At 38.3% G+C, this 19,794-nt stretch overlaps 1 protein-coding gene across 10 annotated transcripts in view; it reads right to left on the bottom strand.

Annotated features, from left to right (window-relative positions):
- Window positions 1–19,794, bottom strand: part of LRRC7 (leucine rich repeat containing 7) — a 171,653-nt gene that overhangs the window by 23,642 nt on the left and 128,217 nt on the right. For 7 of the 10 annotated variants that reach the window (XM_035332649.1, XM_035332656.1, XM_035332653.1 and 4 more), the window contains exons 14-17: window positions 15,907–15,976; window positions 14,237–14,336; window positions 13,473–13,597; window positions 8,174–8,374 (exon numbers count right to left, since the gene is read on the bottom strand). In XM_035332649.1, the coding sequence (XP_035188540.1) occupies window positions 8,174–8,374; window positions 13,473–13,597; window positions 14,237–14,336; window positions 15,907–15,976 (496 nt within the window). Of the gene's footprint in view, window positions 1–1,782; window positions 1,906–8,173; window positions 8,375–13,472; window positions 13,598–14,236; window positions 14,337–15,906; window positions 15,977–19,794 lie in introns of those variants that run through there. The other 3 variants (XM_035332661.1, XM_035332657.1, XR_004752715.1) reach the window with 3 other exon arrangements.

Here is a 19,794-nt window from a genome sequence, read left to right as displayed (position 1 = left end):
ACAGAAATACTTGTAAAATTATGGTGATGTGTTCATTCTGAAAATGTGTACAAAACAGATGGAACTCGTAAGATACATCAAGGCCGTGTAAACATTTTTGATCAGGCAAAGGTCACAAAAAATGCAAGCTGCCAGCAGAAATAAATAAAAATTTTGAATAAATATTTACTTATTATTTCAGGAGTAACTGTTCCTCACTCATTTGTGGCACAAGTCTTTCAACAGATTCAGCTCTCCTTATAGCTGCATTTAATTAAGTTACTTTGTCTCTTTGTCTAAAGAGTTTTTTGCTAAATTAAAATGATTCAGATTTCAAAAACTTCTCATTAAGAGTTTAGCAAATCTTGACATTCCATGACTTCCTGCACAATTGTTTTGCTGTTCTAGTCAGCAATAGGATACAAACTGAAAATAACATGAGTTGAAAAGTGGAAAGAAAGTGAGATGAGGTCTTATAGACATTTTAAATTAAGGCTTTTAAATTGGGCTCATAGGATAGCTAGAAGAAGGGAACAAAGACACAAATAACCAATCTGAGGCATTTCTTATGCCATCACTGGAAAAAAAGTTCAGAAATAAGTAAGATGCTACACCCAAAGATAGGTGGCATGGGGAGACAGGGTAGGGGAAGACCCTAACTGGAGGAATGACAGAGGTAACCCTGCTCTCAGGAAGGATGGGCAATACAGGAAACCCTCGCTGGGGGCATTAGTGCATGGGCTCAGGGGAACATCACGGACAGAGAACTGATGGAGATGGGCACAGCAAGACCGGACGGTCGTGCGAACTAACACCAGTGAAGATCCTTGTGGGAAGGGGCAAGAGAAACACACATTGTCTTGGAAGCAGGAGGACGAGCTGTGATTTTGTAAAGAGGATGCAGGCTGGGGAAGGAGAGTAGCTAGTAAAAAAGAGGATGTGTCAGAGAGGTACTAGGAGAAAATCCATAATTAGTAGCAAAAATTAGGAAGGGAATAGTTAGGAGAAATATATTTAGGAAGAAACTTTTGCTAATGGACACAAAATGAGGATTTCTGTACCCTGACATTATGTTGTTAATGGTACTCCAGTGATTATGGGTCATATGGTTTTGCAGAGAGAAGTCAATTAGGAAAGAGAGGCAACATTTAGAGAAACAATTAAAAATGGAGTACCAAAACCAAAAATGCATTATCAAAATGTAAAATTCTACAACATTTTAAAACTTTATTTGATTTTACTCATAGGGTGAAAACTTTGTGAGGTGTAGCTCCATTAGCTACTTTTGAAATAACAGTGGAAACAAGTATTTGTTGAAGCATTTGCCATGTGATTTATCCTTGAAGAACATAACGGTATTAAAGAAACAGCTATTTTAATCCTTCTACCTTTGGTGTACTACTGGAGGTAGCACCATACCAAATAGCAAAGAACAGGCATCTTCACAGCCGATCTAATTAACCCTGTCAATGACAGCCTTTAAGTAAATACAGCTACATACCAATTCTTACATGATGTAATATATTCAGGACTTTAAAACTCTTAGATACCCAGAGCTCCCTTGCGGTGTATGGTATTTCTCACATAACGGTATTGATGTACATACAACTTAAAGTGAGCGATAGTGCAAAAGCATTTTTTCAGTGCAACACAATCATTTCTACTGCAGTGTAGCAAACTTATCATGCAAAACCATTTCTGAAAAATAACAAAGTGCATAGCATTCACAGAACGTGAAATTCCCCACTTTTGAAGCATCGTGTATGCTTCTTTTTTTTTTTTTTTTTCTTCTTCTTTTTGTACCTCTGAGCTTTTTGTATGCTCTTCTTTCTCCTTCCTGTCTGGGATTTCCAGAGTCGATTTATGAGTGTTGTCTGTATCAGACAGGTGACTCTTATGGAACTCTTTACTTTCTCTATCTTGCACCTAGAATCCCAATATTGTGCCATGAAACTTTTAAAAGTTATAAGCTTAAAATAAAACAACTTGCTGTAAGATAGGAAGAACCAGCAGTTCCATATTTGACATAACGGTGAACAAAGGTTTTTATTTTAGTTCCTTGATTTCATGAAGTTTTCTGCTATCCCTTCTTTCTTTCTTTCCTTCTTTAATTTACTTTAGCCTCTAGTCTAGCTATTCCAACAAAAATCTATATACTTTTGAAAGAATTAGTCTGGCACTTCTGAACATACCATGAAAATGAAAGAAGTAAAAAACCAAAATCATATTCCATTTACTTTTACTCTGCTTAACAGCACCCTTTTTCTTACAAGCCCAAGAACAAAAAGGGCACTAATAGGAAAAAAAAAAAAAAAAAAAAAAAAAGAATTATCAATAGGACCACTTGCAAGAACAAAGGAAAGAAATAGACACAATTGTGTTTTGTGAGAACTTATTCCTGAAGAGTAAACACAGAACGATACAGGCAGAGGAAAGAAAAATATATCGAGCTGTTTCCAAAGAGAAAATACACGGTAAAACCCAGTAAAATAACTGGGAAAGAGAAATATTGGCAATTATTCATGCTGGCAACACAAAAACATCAAATTAAAATCTAAAGAGCTGTGATTTTCAAAATAACCTAATTCTGAGAGTCTGTTTGCAAAGAATAGAAAGCTTCTGAATAGAGCAGACCCGGGCTCTGTGCAGATGCACCATGCATAAGGCAAAGGCATGGAGGACCATTACGGATGGATCTATTCCAAAAGAACAATTAAATATACGTAGAGGGTTGGCAGCACTTCTGAACTGGAGTAGGCTAGGGCAATCTGAAAAATGACAAGCTGGCTATAAAGAAATCAAGAAGCAAAGACAAATAAACAGATTCAGGCTAATATTACTTGGTCTGTATTTTACTAACATTTTAATGAGAGACTAAAGAAGATCACAGGAAATGTAGCAACAAATGTAACCAGATAGATATCAGAATACCCCTAGATACAAGTGAGACTAACTGAGGCATAGATATTTTCCCCCAGAATCACAGTTAGGTCTAGAAGTGCAGGCTTAGAAAAAAGCCTTGCTGAGCCACTTACCCACGTCACAGTCTCTGCGCATAAAATGGCAGTTCTTCGATCTCTCAGCCCTGCATGTGGATAGCTTCAAAGTCCCACTAAAAAGTCTTCTCCTGACATGATCACAAAGTGCAGACTGCCTGAAGCTGTGTGTGAAAGTCAGTCACAGTTCTGAATATGTTGCTAAGACAGCAATTACCAGATCGACCTAAATAAAATTCAGTCACTGATCCAGAAATGCACCGAGAGTCACCCAAAACGTGGGATTATCCCAGAAGAATGTGGGGTGCAGGGTCTTCCCCCTGCTCCCACATCTCTCCCACTCTTCTGCCTGCAGAGGCAGCTTCCAGGAAGGCCATTTCAGTAGCCGCTGGATCTGAAGGCTGTCCTGTGTGTACAGGATGTAAGGACAAGATATGAGTCCCGCTAAAGAACTGAACTTGTGGGATGAGAGCTTCTGAATGTGGATCTGGAATCTGAAGGTGGGAGAATGAAGGAACCCCACTGCATGTCCCACCTGAGGGGAGGTACAGCAGCCAGCACCCTGTTACAGCATTGACGCAGTGAGCTCTCCCCTTTTCAGCTCCAGCAGGCATTCCCAGACACACAGCATGGCTTTACAAGGAGACACAAACTTGCTGATTTGGTGGCATAAGTACATGAGGAACAGACTGGGACAGGGATAGTATTCGGCCTCCACACCAAAAGATGGAGTATAACCTGAAAAATAAATTGTTCCGGGCAGGTAGGGCTGTTTCTGCCATGTCCTGTGGACTGGCAAGCACTTGGAGGAATGCACACTTTAACCTTGCCTGTGAGGTGATTAGAAGTACAGCCCACCAGATGCACCCAAGCACTGACCAGAACATGCTACCACCAAAGAAGTCAAAGTCCACAAAGATGCATTTATTGTGAAAACTTCAATTTCCAGTAGTTTTATTTCAAATGGCTAAGCTTGTGTGCTGACATGGTCAGAACTCTGGCAAGGGAAGCTGCAGTCCTACCCACACAGTTGTTCGTCATGTAGTGCAGAGGATGGGAGACCCTGTAACGTCACCCTGAGTTACAAACCACGGAGATGGTCTTGCCCAGTTCTGTAAGTAGTCTTCAGTGTGAGGACAGAAGGCCCAGTACTGCTCTGTGTTACAACACCCTAATATCCGCACTGCACTCCCTGTGCTCTCCCATCTCTGGAGGAAAAGAGCTTCTGCCGCTCTCAGTCTAGGTGGATATGCACCCGATTGCATACATTTCACTGGGGTGAAATGAGACATTCTCATTTTCTTGAAGAAGAGACTTTATGGTCCATCAGACATAATCCAGGCCTGCATGCCCCGCATATATGAGCTTGTACAGAGCGCCATGTCCAGACGTGTGATACTGCACCTCCCAGGTCCTCACTCAAGTGGGGACAGGCAGAGCAGCAGCCTCAGTGGGTCCGCCGATGCCTTGGAGTGATTTTATGGAAGGTAGGCTTTATCGTGGAGACAGTTCTGAATAATGCCTCTCCAATCCAGACACACAGATAAGGTCAGGCAGAAGTCAAAGTAACTCAAAATGAACTTTAAGACATTTGACATCTTATGTGGTGAAAAATCTCTTGTAAGCCAGACCTCCAGAACAGTAAAGCTTTACTTCCCCTCTCCTTTGACAAGAAGTCACTGAGGTCATAACCTCTATAAACCTCCTTTGTACTATGGAGAAACCATATGGCAAAACTCTATAATGAAGATGTTTCTGCCTCCTGATTAAATATAGGTAATTCTGCTGCAAAGAGCTTATCGTGATATGGCCTTAAAGCAGACACAGACTGAAAACCTTTCGGACTTATTTCCCTCCCAGTCAAGAGAGACTGCCATTGTGCATCTCATCAGGGGAAAATGGTTCCCAAAAGAGACACATCAATTGAAGCAATTGAAGCCAGGCAACCTGGGGAAAACAAGTGTGCAAATCCTCCTGGAAAGGCAAGATGATCTTTTAAACAGTCTCTAAAACTTTCACTAAAAACAAAACAAAAAGAACACCTTTCTCCCTCTCAGCCCCCATTCCTCCAAAACAAACCAAAACCATGCAAGTAATGACGTAAGATGTTAAAAGGATTAAGGTCTTATTTTGACTGAGATGAGACAAAGGTCTCAGAAGAGCCAATGCAGCTGAGGCAGTATTTTTCTGGCTGTTAGCACTAGTACCAGCACCAGCATCTGGAGCAGATTACTCAAAAGACAACAATCTCTCCTTTTTACACAGTACTAATAAGCTTGCTAGAAATTAACACAAAGATGGAATGTTGCATTCTGGACTAGAAAATATATATATATATATTTTTAAACACAATGCTGACAGTTATACAGAACTCTTCCAGATGATTTTCTCAGTCCATACATACCAAGAATACTAACTGTAAAGATCTCAGTTGCCTATTTGTGGTATTTCTCAGTGATGCTCATGGAAAGGGTACAAAATGCACTAAGGTACTAAATGCAACTGCTTTTTGTCTAAAATGCACATCTTTCACAATGACATAGGACAACAAAAAGGTTTATTTTAAATGGTGATTAATTAAGAAAGTGCTTATTATTACCGAAGGTGGAGGATAATACAGGGGTTTTGAAATGTAGCTTATTACTCATTTCAGATGCTCCTTTTAATTATTTAGGAGCAATTCTGTGAAGACACGTGTGTGAATTAATTGCAAGAGAACCCAAGAGAGATCAGAAGAGAAACCAGCTTATCTGGCTTTTGAAGATGAAAAAGTGAGCACTGCATCTGAAATTAAATTACCTTGTTATAAAAAAACTGTCTTCAGTCTAAATCTGTATCAGAACACACCTGCATTTTCAAACTGTATTTTAACTCCAGGCTTGAGATCATGTCTCCTAATTATCTGAAAAGCAAATGGAGCTTAATTATGTTTTATTTAATGTGTTACAACTGAAATCATGCTAATGTTATTCACAAATAATTCATATGTTTTTTACAGTTTCCTATCCCTCTTCTTTATCGTTATGCAGGAAGTCAAAGAGAGGAAAATGTGTACGTGATCTTGCCTTATTGCCATAAAAGCGTCCCAGTAATGTTATCTGTCTGAATGACAAGAACGCTTTTTTTGTTTTCTTTAGTTGATGAGATAGCTGTGCTACTAGTCTCGACTAAGTACTAGGGAAACTAAAATCTGGAAAAAGTCTACCATCTTCACCATTGTAATAAAGGAGGATGAAAAATATGTTTATATTGATATGATGGAAATAGCTCATGCACTCAGATCAGTCGCTTGTGGTAGAAAATCAACTAGGAAATTGCAATCACACTATTTAATTGCACTTCAGGAATTACTGCAGGGTCTTTAGCAATTCAACTATTTTTATAAAACACTTATTTTGAGACTCTTGGATTAAACAATTCGTGTACATTCACAGAAAAGCTAGATGCAATTATTTTCCTGTTGCAAAAGTGAATGCATTTCTATCAAAGAATGAAACGTAAGAAATCTGTCTTTATCTTCTTCTGCATTAAAATCCAGTATGCATTCTACATACTGGCGAATAACGGAGGCTTTGCTAGGCTTTGGATACTCTCAGAGCTCTGCCATGGCTCTGAGCTGGGACATAACTCCCTGCTACGGGGCTCCTCTTGGGCGACAGCAGCAGAGCCAGTAGTGTCACCTGTATCTGAAGCACTGTGCTGCCAGACACAGAGCCATGAGACCTAACTCCCAATGGCTTTGTTAGACAACACTGATTCAAATTCCAGATAGTACGTATGTGGTCTCGGTACGGTTCATTCAAAACATCAGAAACCTCTTAACAATATTTAAGTTCAAAGTTAGTTGATGCACAATAAATGGTATGTATTCAGCAACAACAGCAGAACATGTATATACTCATGTCACAAGACATAAATCAGTTAAAAGGCCAAATTTACACAGTAAGATAGAGTATAATCAGTAAAAAGGAATAATGGTATAATTTTAGATTTCAGATTTAGATAAAAGCAAGAATGATTCAACTTGTTTGAAGTACTAAGCAAAACTATGCCTAGATTTGAAGAAAAAATGTTTCTGAAACCATCTTGTCAAAAATAGATATTTTTTTTTTAAATAAATGAATATCTTTAAATAAAATGCACAGTACTGACACTGCAGCTACAGTGACTGCTGTATAAGTGTGAATAGCCAATCTGTGTTAAAGAGACAGAAAACAGGAAGAAAAAGTCATCCACACCCAACCAGCCAGAGACAGGGATATTTCAAAGACAGGGAACTTATCATAATATTTAAATAACAAAGGGGTGAAAAGATAATTTGATTTTATTTTTTTTTCTCATTTATTTCTCTTGAGTATTAGAGCTTCATTAAGATTTGTAAGAGTGGAGGCATTCCTGTAGACCTGTCCAAGCATTTTACCAACTATCAAGAGATACTGCCAGAGTAAGAGGTTTCCCCTATTTATAAATGGTGGCTACACAAAGTAAGTCATTAGTATGAATGTGTCAATGAGTAGACATCCTCTGAGATCAAACTTCAGCTAATTACAACAGCTTTGCACAAGTCTGTGCAGTACTTTGGAACTGATCTTTTACTAATTATATATCAGAATAGAAAACTGTCACTATGTATACAGATCCACTTTTGGCCAAAGTATTAAGGGCTAGATTGTGCAACTCAGTGAAAGGTACTGTTCAGGGGGCACCTGATCTTAAGTTCCCTGCAGTCAAAGAATCACTTCTGTTGGCATCATTAACTTTTGACAAGGCTTATTGGCTATGTATTACATTTAATGGGATTAGAAGAAGCAGAACCTAATGGCATAGTAGTGTCAGAACAAACTGATTTGTCATTTTCGTATTTGATGCAGAGATAAACTTAAGTCTGATGTGTAAATCAAGATCAGGTCCAATCTCCCACTAATACGCAAGTCTCTCATACTAAACTTTAGGAGAGTGCTGGTATATATCAATACAAAAATTCAGATTCAGCTAGATTTGAAACCCAAAATTCAATCCAATAATCTTAGTAGTATTGAGAAAAAGAGCAACTCAGTATAAAACTAGACTTACTTTACAGAATTAAACTAGAAACTCTTAGGTATGAAGTTCACAGCAGATGCAGCATATAATTTGAGGGAGTTATGTTAAAACCCCATCTTGAACTGTTGAGAGGAACAACGATCCTTTTACATTACCTCCACTGAAATCTCCTTTGGTGCCATGGGCCACTTGTGCTCATACTTTTCTTTCACAGTTTGTTCACTGTTCGCAGTTGGTGCTGAGTTCTCAGGCCGTACTCCATGGCTTGTTTTGCCCACCAGATTTTGAACTGATTTTACCATATTCTTTAAATCCTCCGGGTATGGAGTGGGATAACGTTTTAGATTTATTTCAACCTGAACATTCATAAAAAGAATTAAAGCACAAATACAAAATGAAAACAGCATGCAAACTAAAACCATGGTTACAGTACTATGCCTAAGTGCAAATTCCTCAAATTTTGAGTTAATCTATTTGAGGTAATTTGTTACATATAGCTACCTTCATGGATTTTTAAGTTCTTGGACTGAAATTTGCATTCAGTTACATTATGGCAACCTATAATGGAATTTCAGTGACATAAAATAATGGATGGGAATGCTTCCCTATAAGCTTATCTTTCACCCTGTGAGAATATCGTATTTTAATTCTACACTTGACTTGAGAGTACTAACATATTAAATCACACTTTTCCAAAACGATACTGGTGTAAATGAAGAATTAATTTAGCCATGTTCAGTGTACTGAATTAATCTGAATTATCTATAACAACTGAGAACAGAATCTGATCTACTGGGAGCTATTTGCTCTTTGAGATGGATAACGTACATACATACACTCAAGTATATGAATACTCTTAAGTATACAGAAAATACAGGAAAACAGTCTCAAACCACTACAGAGAAGGCACCCAAAGTCACACTGAATAGTCCTTTGACTGAAAGAACTACTGTTTTCTTATAATGATCAACATCTTAAGCTTATATTTTTTAATCACTCAGAAGTAAAGAAACGTTGTATTCACCCAAGTCCAAAGCAACCCTAATTTTAAGACAATTTTACAGGATCTCAGGGTTGAGTGAAAGGGGAAGAGGGACATGACATGACGCTATTAGCAAATCGCTCACAGGAGATGGTGCTGCAGATTACCACGTCAGGAGAGATCTGAGCAGGAAAGAAAACATACATGGTGCTGGCCTCTCCTTACACCTCCCCATCGCGTTACAGACGTATTTTTTCTGCTACACATTGCACCCCATCCTGAGAGGAGATGCTGAGGAACCAGAGAGCGTGTCCAAACAAAGCATGATCTCAGCAAGGCTGCTTGGGCTGTGCAGAGTGGGCACTTGGTAGGTTTGTCCCTTGAGGCCAGCCCGTGGCAGAGGCCTCCCCCTCAGCGCATGACCCTCTCCTCCATGGAGCATCTCCAGCCCTCCCTGCTCTGTCCTTCCCACTGCAGACCTGTGCTATCTGCACTGCGGGGACAGACGGTTGAGGGTCAAGCACCAGCTCCGTGGCTCATGTAGTGAAACAGAAAAGGTGTGCAGAGCGGCCAGCCCGCTGCCAGGCAGGACTAACGGCCCCCAAGCCACCTGAAATCCAGAAAGTGCTGCCTGAGCCTGCCACTCTCTTTGGGCCTGGACTTGGGGTGGAAATGCAATAAAATCCTTCAGTGAAGGAAAATTACAGCTCCCAGGGCAAGCTCTGTGTGTCAGGATAACTGTTGATGTTTATGAGGCTGTGATCTGTTGATGGGAATATTTTAGAAGCAAGAGCATGATCAATTTGGAAAATAAAACTATATGAAATACTAGCTTATAAGCCCGAACCACAATAGGATAAACATTACAGATAATAGATTCTGACATGACCTTAACATAAAGTGTTAAAATGTATGACTGTGATGTCATATGTTAATAAAGAATTTCAACAGAAAAAAGAAATTAAGTCTGTAAAGCATTACTAAAGCTGTGGTTGATTTGCGGTTGAAAGAAATCGTATTTGGATGTGGCCTAATTAGGCAATAGCTTTTTCACAAAATCCGAGCCATGATTTAAATGCAGGTTGTACAGACAAACACAGATAGAACTCAAGTCATAGAGCAAATCCTCGATAAGTACTAGTCACAGAAAAGTTAACTGAAAGACTTTCATGCGATAGGCAAGTCAGACAGGGATTTCAGTAAGAGTCTTATATCACTATGCGTATAAATATTACACAATAAAAGTACTGGCAGTTGTGCTGGGTGATATCCAACAGAAACCAGGCATTTTCATCACTGATTTAGAATTATCATTACAGTGGAAATCTGCACTCCCTGTCGATGCAATTCTTTAATGTTTTAATGCTACACCAAAAGTACCATGACCCTGAAAAGAGAATTTTCAAAGTTCTAAATTCCTTATGGAATAATTTATTGAATAATTAAAATAATCAAATCAATGTTATATAGTTTGGCTGAGGATTCAGTTTTAACTGTGAAATATAGAAAGGAAAAACTATTTACACTTTTATAAGATGCTAACAATGTTTTACCTGATTACCACCTATTGTTAATTTGTTAATCTTCAAATTCAACCCATAAAGGTCTGATGAAACTGCTGAAACTGCAAATGCTAAAAAAACCCTACAACCAATTGTAACACATGGATGGATTGACACACATTAGGTTCACAAAAGGTTCCAGAAATTAGCTTTTAGCTCATGTGCATGCATTTCAATGAATGATTGTGAACAGTTGAATCAAACAACTCTTTATGGCACTTTTACGGTCATTCATATATGCAGATGAGTTAGCCTTGCTGGAAAAGAGCACAGACATATCAGAAGGATGCAAGTAAGTGTTTCTACCCTATTAACTAAATTTGAGCTCATTTTTTTAAAAGTTTGGGCAAAAAGGGTGTTTTCCATGACCCCACATACCCACAGTGGATAATCTTTTCCTTTCAAAGCCTGGTTAGATTTCCTTGTTTTGAGCAGTGTGATTTCCTCACTTTCCATTTTTACAAACTTACAGGTATTTATGGGTATCTGGGGTACACACAGTGAGATATAAGAAGGGAAAGATACTCTCTTTAAGAAACACAGATGGGAGGAATTATCCGACCAGCTCCTACCTCTTTGCTTCACTTTTCCATTTAATAATTCTTCTTTGTATACGCAACAATTATGGCAAAATGTAATGTTTTGGTTTGATGAAGAGATACTAGGATCATTATGGAGGAGAGGAACATTGGATTGGAGCACCTCTCCTTCGAAGACAGGCTGAGGGAGCTGGGGTTGTTCAGCCTGGAGAAAAGAAGGTTCAGGGGAGACCTCATAGAGGTTTACCAGCACCTAAAGGGGGCTACAGGAAAGCAGGGGAGGGACTGTTTGTCAGGAGGTATAGTGACAGGACAAGGAGCAATGGTTTTAAACTAAAATAGGGTAGGTTTAGATTAGACATTAGCAAGGAATTCTTCACCATGCAGGCAGTGAGGTCCTGGCCCTGGCTGTCCAGAGAAGCTGTGGGTGCCCCATCCCTGGCAGTGCCCAAGGCCAGGCTGGATGGGGCTGGGGGCAGCCTGGGCTGGTGGGAGGGGTCCCTGCCCATGGCAGGGGGTTGGAACCAGATGGTCTTTAAGGCCCCTTCCAACCCAAACTATTCTCTAATTCTAGGATTCTGTGATTCTGTGATTGTATATGGGAATAGAGAAATCTCATGCAGAAACAGACTTGTATATTACAGCATTGGTATATTCACTCTCTATTGATGAGAGGGAGAAGAGGTAAGTAAAAACTCCAGAAAATATATTTTAGTGTTGGACTCTTCCCCCCACACTGATACAAAGGATGAAGACTGTCTCAACCTTCACCAGGCCAAGACAAAGCATTATGGAGACGTGCAGCCCCGGGGGCCACGGGTCACCCACATGGTACCAACCGCTCCTCCACGACCGGCCGTGCCACAGCTGCCTCCTCATGCCAGGCGTGAGCAGGCAGCCCAGGAAGGAAGCGCTGCAATCGGAGCATCCACAGCATCCTGAGCAGCTCTGGTGCTGTGTGCCCAGGCCTGGCGTCACACCACGCCACGGCAGCTGCTCGCAGCATGGCACAGGCCAGCTCCTATCTTTGCTAAATGTTGTTTCTAGGAAACCTGAAAATACGGTAGTAAGCCTCGGTTGTGTTTGCCTCCCCATTTTCCATACAGCAGATGGCAGCATTTGAACTCAAGTACAAGAGCAGCATTTAGTGGAAGAAGGATTTCATTTTTCTACAAAAACAACTTACTCAAAGGAAACATTTGTTTCAGTCATTCATAGTGTTCAGAAATACATTAAAACCAAAATGGCTAAGTGACATTATATCGCATTTCAATACTGAGAACAATGCAACTAACATATAACACAGTTAAATTCTCCTATGATCTTAGAAACTTGTATCTATTTCCCTGTTAGTACTTCAGTTATTTTGCACATTTGGACAGCCACATTACTAACAGTTAAAATTATGGTAAGAAGTGGTGGAACAACCTAAAACTCTCCCTGATGCTCTGCTTTCATACATGAGCCATAAGTCTGCAGTTCACCTGGGGTAAAATTTCAGTTTAATCTATTTATTGTGAGTCAAAGATTGCTTTTTGATTTCGTTTTTCTGTTCTGCAAAGTAGTTTTTTCTTTGCTAAGTAGTTTTTTACTTTGCTAAGTAAGTTCTGTTTTGCAGTAGAGTCAATTATCTCTAGTTGCAAGACTTAGATGAAAATTCCTACTTAGGGAAAATATTTTTAAAAAATCCAAATTTTCCAAAAATATCTAAACCAGATGTTAAATATTTATTGCTAATAGCAATGTTATTTTTAAAAGTAAAATATGGTTTTAGTATCCTCATAAGATTTTGGTCTCTGGTAACAATTGTTATGTTGGGTATTCTCCTGCAGTTCAAAATGTGCATTGTAAAGTGTTTGATCTGGGGTAATTCCTTTATGTTATTCAAAAGATAGACATCGACATTTTCAAGTTTTTGATAGGTTACAAAACTGTTGAAGGATAGCCCCTCTGGTGCACATTCCTGCATAACTCGAAGGAGTCACAAAGCGCTCATCAACTTCCACCTTGAGAGGAATATGGAATACAGGGTCTAAATATTTCTAAAGAATTAGGTGGCTGGAGGGTAATTCTAAGTCCCTAAACATTTTCTGTTGATTTTGGCTTAGTGATAAAACACCTGTCACATTAGGAACCCAACACTAGGTTTCCTAATTCGAAGTTTTGCTGTCTAGACAACAGCAGCAGACTCCCTGGTACTGTGTACTTCAGGGAGAGCAGGTATGTTCTTCTTCCTTAACTGCTATACTTGAAACATGGTTTCAAGTATTTTCTGCTTATTTATAAAACAGAAATTGTTCAATTCAAGGTCGGTATATTGGACCCTGCCCATAACATGTGAGTACCAGAAAAAAAATCAATCAGAGCTTACCTTAACTTTCCCTGCATTTTCCTCCTCTTCCTTTTTGTCTTCAAATTCAAAGGCAACAGTCATACGTTGCTGTCTCTGCTCCTCCCACAAAGTAGGATTAAAACTATCACTGTCTGACTGGAAATCTATAGTTAAATTGCAAACAGCAATGCAACAGAACAAGGGATTAGTGCACTCAGCAAATCATTGGAAATGACCTAAAAAGACAAGTTCTTTGTGGATCCTATAATCTTGGGTGACTGTCTTGAAACTGTTGTGGGGGATAATGAAAGTATTAACCGACAAACCACTACAAGCAAATTTTAATGCTAAAATCAGAAGAATGGTGGAAAGCGAGAGGGTTTCAGGGCAGAGAGGAGTGGGGCATAGGGACTCCAACTTAACAGGGGTATGTCAGGAGCCAAACCCCCCGACGTGCTGGGCCCAGAGCTCCGTGCCCCCACCCCAGCTCCCTCAGGCAGGCCCAGCTAGACCCTTGGCTTCTGCCCCCCCCCCCACACACACACTTCATGCCCAGGTTGAAACCATTTATACGAGGCCATTCTTCTGAAAATGTAAAAGAAACTGTAAATCCTGAGGATAACGGACAGGAGCCCTTTGTGTGTGACAAGATACGGGCTGTTACGTGTGCACTGTTGGCTTTACGTGTCGGAAGAGAGACAGTCACACACAGAACCACGTCTGAAACCCCTCCCTCTCTTTTATCTCCACTACCTGAACAAGCACTGTTCCTGCCTGTGCAGGAACTGCTGACGATGTTTTACCTTCATCACTGCGGGGTTGCTGGGGAAACATGTAGTTAGTCAGCACTCTCTGCTTTGTTTCTGGGTGAGCCTCCGTTTGCAGTGGAATGAGAGCCTTGGACTGTATAGGAAAGGCAAAACAAAGGACTGGTCACTCAGAGCATGGGTGTTAACTGAAACAGGATTTTAGCATGTGATAAATAGATAATACAGGAAAAACTAAAATTCTGTGTGAAAACAATCCTCTCCTTGGACTAAAGCAAGTGTTAGTTTGATGGAAATTCTTACCCTCCCATTCCTCACCTCTAGTCTGCCTGTGATTCCCACCAGGGCCACCTGAAGAACACTAAACATCAGAAATATTGACTGAATCACACCAGTGGGGAAGCTAAAGGATCAGAAGAACTGAGCTGCAACTGCACAGTAGAACACCCACATTATGGCTGCGAGTTGTTTTAAGCCAAGGTTACCGACACATAAGTTCATGATAGCTATTGGTTCAGCTGAGCATAACCCTGGTGCAAGCTACATGGAAGCACCTTGAATATTCAGATTTTACCATTAGGTTTTACTTCAATTGATTATTTTAATTGCCTTGCTCTAATGTAGGAGTGACTGTCGCAGTTCACAGAATAGAAGCTGATCTAAAATGCACCACTGAAAAGTCAAAATGCTGAAAAAATATTGTATGTTTAGAAAGAAATATATGTTTTGTGGCTAAGTGGAGGTGTCATGCAATGTTAGTTTTTTGATGGAAATAAGAGTGAACAGGAGGAGAATCCTAATTTAGCACTTTAAAATTTACTCATCACTTTCTATTATCTCTCCCAATTAGTCTCCCTCCCTTCAGCTTTACAATTCTTTGACTAGCTATACAAGTAAAAAGTAAATTCAAGGAGAAATGCAATAAGCAAGCGCTGATGTAAATCTGCTGACTGCAGTACACTTGCACCACTATCCACCACTACTGGCAAAGACTGATGGGGGACTTATTTTAGTGCTCAGATGCTGGCTAACTGTTGCATTTCTCTGTGTTCGTGTTACAAAATTTGTTTAAAAATAGAATCCTAAAGAAAGTACAGCAGTGACATATAAACCAAGCCCCTTGGAACTAAGAAAAGTATGCTTAAATTTAAAAGGAACTTAAATGATAATTTTCTCCAAAACAAGATTAGGAGTACTTGTTTGTCTTCTATATTTTTAAACTCCCACTGACTTTAATGGAGTTTAAAATATGCAGGAATGGAATCGTGGACAGGAAAAGGCAGTAGACAAAAATGCAGGCATAGATGGAATATGGAGTGGGACAAACTAAGAACAAGTCTAATAAAAAAGTCTTACCTCTTGAATTTCTATTTAAAAAACATTTTCTTGATAATTCCGAACTTTATTTTCTACTATATTTATTTACTTTAATTTACTTTATTTATATTTACTTTAATTTACTTTATTTATATTTATTTACTACTTCTGTCAGGGCATAGAAGGTTTGTTTGAAGCAAGAGGTAATAAATGACAGCCAGGAGAATCTACACCTTGGTATGAAAGTAGCAAGCTGGACCAGGACTAAACACTTCTAAAATTCTACTACAGTCATGTATTAAATTATAGGCTTCATTTACGGACCTTGCTTTACTAAGTACTTTACCTAGTACTTTACTAAAGAAATTATGAATATTGAAAGCCATTACCTGGTTGTCAGAAAGCCACAAAGCTGCAAGTTCTTTAAGTTTAGTAAAAGTGAATGGTAAGTTCTTCAGTCTGTAAATGATAATGGAACAACATCATTTCCACAATAGTTTCTTTTTAATCTGTATGCAGCACATTTTGTCTCAATCATACAGAAATTGCTATCATATCTTTATTTTCTCTCACATTTTATTAAAATAAAGTTATTTCCTAAGGAGGTTCCCCTTAAATTGCTTCCACATTAAGAGAGACTTTTGGATTCTAAAACTACTGACTTCATTCCCTAGAGGTACTAAGGAGATACCAATGTTTTGCTATGGCTGTAAAGCTTATAGCTTATAACCACCACAAGTTACAGCTTATAACACAGAAAAAATCTTGGTCCCAGTGAGGCTTATAGCAAAGTCCTTACAGTTTTCTGTGTAGTTAACATAAACCCTTTTATTTAAATTTCTGAACACAAGTTACTGTAAGATAACTGAAAATTCATTTTTGCAGAAATGTAAGGAATTAAATTAAAATCAAATTAAAACAAACAAACAAAAACATTTTAATTATGTACATGAAGACATTTCCTAAAATAATCTGTATGTGGGAACAGGGAAAACATGACTAGATACTTGTGGAAACTTCATTCATATTTTTCCCAGTAAGTAACTCATTCTGAACACATTATTTTTACTTTGCAGCCTGTGCTAAGGCAGAAGGAGATGTCCCAGTCACATCCTGACGTCCTCCCACCTTTGTGTTACAGAAGGTTAAAGAACCGGAGGACTGTTAAAAGAAATGGACCAGCCAAAGGACTGACTACAAAGACAAAATCTAAATGTGATTTAACAAAAAGAAGAGAGAAAAAGCCCTTCTCTGAAAGAGTCAGACAAACTGGTATTGTGGGGAGAAGGACTGACAAATATGTTGCACCTCAGATAAAGACATTCTGCTCTAAGGGACTGCACCTGCCCTGCATCGTCAGGAGAATCCTTTGTCCTTCTACCATTAAATAACTGATGATATTCCTACAGTCTTCTTTGTATTAAAAATCTATCTGCATTTCTGGGAGATACATAACTCACAAGCTTTTGTACCATTGCCTCTGTGCAGCATTTTGAAAGTGCATCCACTGTGGAATTACTTTGGGTGCATTTTTTGCCACAAAGATACTACCATTAAATACTGTGTTATTTTTGAAAGCAGTGTCTATTTACTGCAAGTAACACATTTCAAAGACTGTGATTTTAATAAGAATACCTTATGTTAAAGATGAGTTTTCTACAGAATAGAAATAAATTGACGTGAATATATACAAACAGTGTGTTGCGAGATAATCTCCAATTAAATGCTTGTATAGATTAGAGTATCTAAATATATGTGTGCATGTTAAGTCTCTAATTGATGCCACAAGAAATGAAAGAGTTCCTAAAGTTCCTGATATTTAGCTGTCATCCCTATTTTGTTGTAAAACGTATACTGCAGTGTTTAAATTTAAATTGACACTTTTCTCTGGAATACTGCAGAGTGAGACATTCTTTATAAATTAAGGTTACAAGATTAAGCTTTAATAGTTAACATAAAGATTCTTAAATAGTGTTTATCTGGATGTTTTATTCAGGGCTGTTTTTTATGTATAAAAAGATACGTACTTTGGCTTTTCAAGTGATACCCTTATTTCTTCATACTTTAGGGTTCAGTATCTGTAGGATGAGTTTCAGAACTACATAGAAACCTTTGTCTGCAGAGCACTGCTGGTGAAGTTTCCAACTCACTCAAGTAGAGAAGTGTGTATCAAAGGGAGAAGCAAAATTGGTAAGCACTCTTCAGAATTGATGTGTGGCAAGTGGATCTCCAAGCTGGTTTTCTATTTCCATATTCAAATAAAACACCAAACTCTTCATTTTTCATTCTTCTTTGCGCAAAAGCCTGGACACCTAGCTTTAAACATCTGAAGAGGACTGATTTTAAGGAGTCTTCAATAAGAAAAAATCTCAAATTGGAGATCAAAGAATGGAGGCATCCAAAATCAGTACCATTTTTTGAAAATTTTCCATCAAGATAAGACTCATCCTCTTTTCCTAACTGCAATTTCTTTTGTCAATTTTAAGACTGCTTTTTAAACTTTATGAAGTTTATGAATATTTCTCTTTATGTGCACTAAAAATGCAAGTGCAAGCATTCTGACTTTTATGAACAACTGAATTACCAAGTGATTTTGTATTTTACCCATTTACAAAACAAGGCCTGTTATACTTGCCATTTACACTACATTAGTTTAACCATGAAAGGTAAATACATAAATGTTTTTATAGCTTCATCAGTCAATATAAGGTTATGCTACAGCTACAAAGCACCTCACATATTACTTATGCATAAATGTAGCTTGATTATTTTCTACAGATTAGGAGTTGAATCCTATTTGGTATAAATTAACATAACTTTACTGATTTTAAAGAACTAACTCACAGTGTTCTCAGATAAAGATTTGGCCTCCTCCAGGGAGAAAACTGTCCTTCAATAATACAAAAAAAAAAAGTGATTAGTCTGAACTGCTTCCATTTACCTAATGTACAGCTGCAATCAGATATTAACACAAAGAAATGAAATGTCAATGAATATGCTATTCAACAAAGAACTTTTATGCTTAAATGCTGAACCATCTCACTAGAGAGCATGGAAAATTACATATATAATAGTTTTTATAAATCTAAGGAAAATATATTCACAATGCTAGATGAAACTTTAATAGATGCATCTTCTTAATTATTAAGGATAATTAATTATTAATTATTAATTATATTAAGTAAATGGCCAAATTAACTAATTTACAATGAAAAGGCTAATTCTGCTGTACCAAAATAACTTATTCTTACTATGGCTGAAACTCTGCTCAGCCTGAGTGAATAACCTTTGCATGAGGCCATTTCCCTACTGGAAGCTGCTGTAGGACTGTTTCAGAGCAGCCATAACCCAGAAGTCAGGACTGGGAACTTGCTAATAGAAACAGAGCCATGGCTCCTGCACCCACTCCCTCAGGCACCAGCTGAAGGGCATCCGGAGGCTTGAGTTCTGTGGGGAGGCAGTATCTCTGAATCTTCAGAACAACTACACTGCTTCTGACACTCGGCAGCCATCTGTTGCCCATGCTTTCTTGCATAAACAACCATTGCATCCCTGTACAAGTTTTAAATCACTGACTTTGTTTTGCAGTCTCCTAAACTGAATTGTAAAAAGAGCTAGAGCATGCAATAACAAAATAAAGAAATCTTTTAGTGCTACAGACATCTTCTGTATTCATATTAGTTATGTTAAAATATACATAAAATCATGTATGCCTTTGGTAAATGTAAAAGTTTAAAGGTTTTTAATAGAAATATTTCTTAAAAGGAAAATGCTAAAGCACCAACTGATTTTTCAGCAAACTAACTCTCCTCAGTAATAGTTCAGAAAAGCAAGAAATGCACGTGTTCTTTATTGTATTTAATTTTCACACATAAAATGTTTTCTAATGAGAAAAAAAAAAAAAAAAAAAAAAAGATCTTGTGACTTCCCTTAGGTAAATAAAACCAAACTAAAGCAACAACAGCACACTTCTTGAAAGGACATCCCTAAACGCTAAAACCATTAGCACCCTATGACCCCACAACCTCAAAGTCACTGTGTTACACCACGCTGGAATGAGGACTTTAGAGCAATTTAGAGTAGACCAGTCAGTCAGTCAAGCCCAGAGACAGTTGCTACTGGTGACAGCTCTCTACAGTAACACTCAGCAAACTGACAGCAACAGGGTTTGGGGACTGTGAAGGTTTAAAAGAACATAATTCATATTAACTCTTCAACATACTGTTCACAAGAATGCCTCTGGATACTAATGGACAGAAATAATTATCTCTTTGGCA

Source organism: Oxyura jamaicensis, chromosome 8 (genome assembly GCF_011077185.1).
Source record: "Oxyura jamaicensis isolate SHBP4307 breed ruddy duck chromosome 8, BPBGC_Ojam_1.0, whole genome shotgun sequence".
In the NCBI taxonomy this organism is placed as follows: Eukaryota; Metazoa; Chordata; class Aves; order Anseriformes; family Anatidae; genus Oxyura; species Oxyura jamaicensis.
The sequence above is the reverse complement of the archived record's forward strand: the minus strand, read 5'-3'. Positions and strand labels throughout refer to the sequence as shown.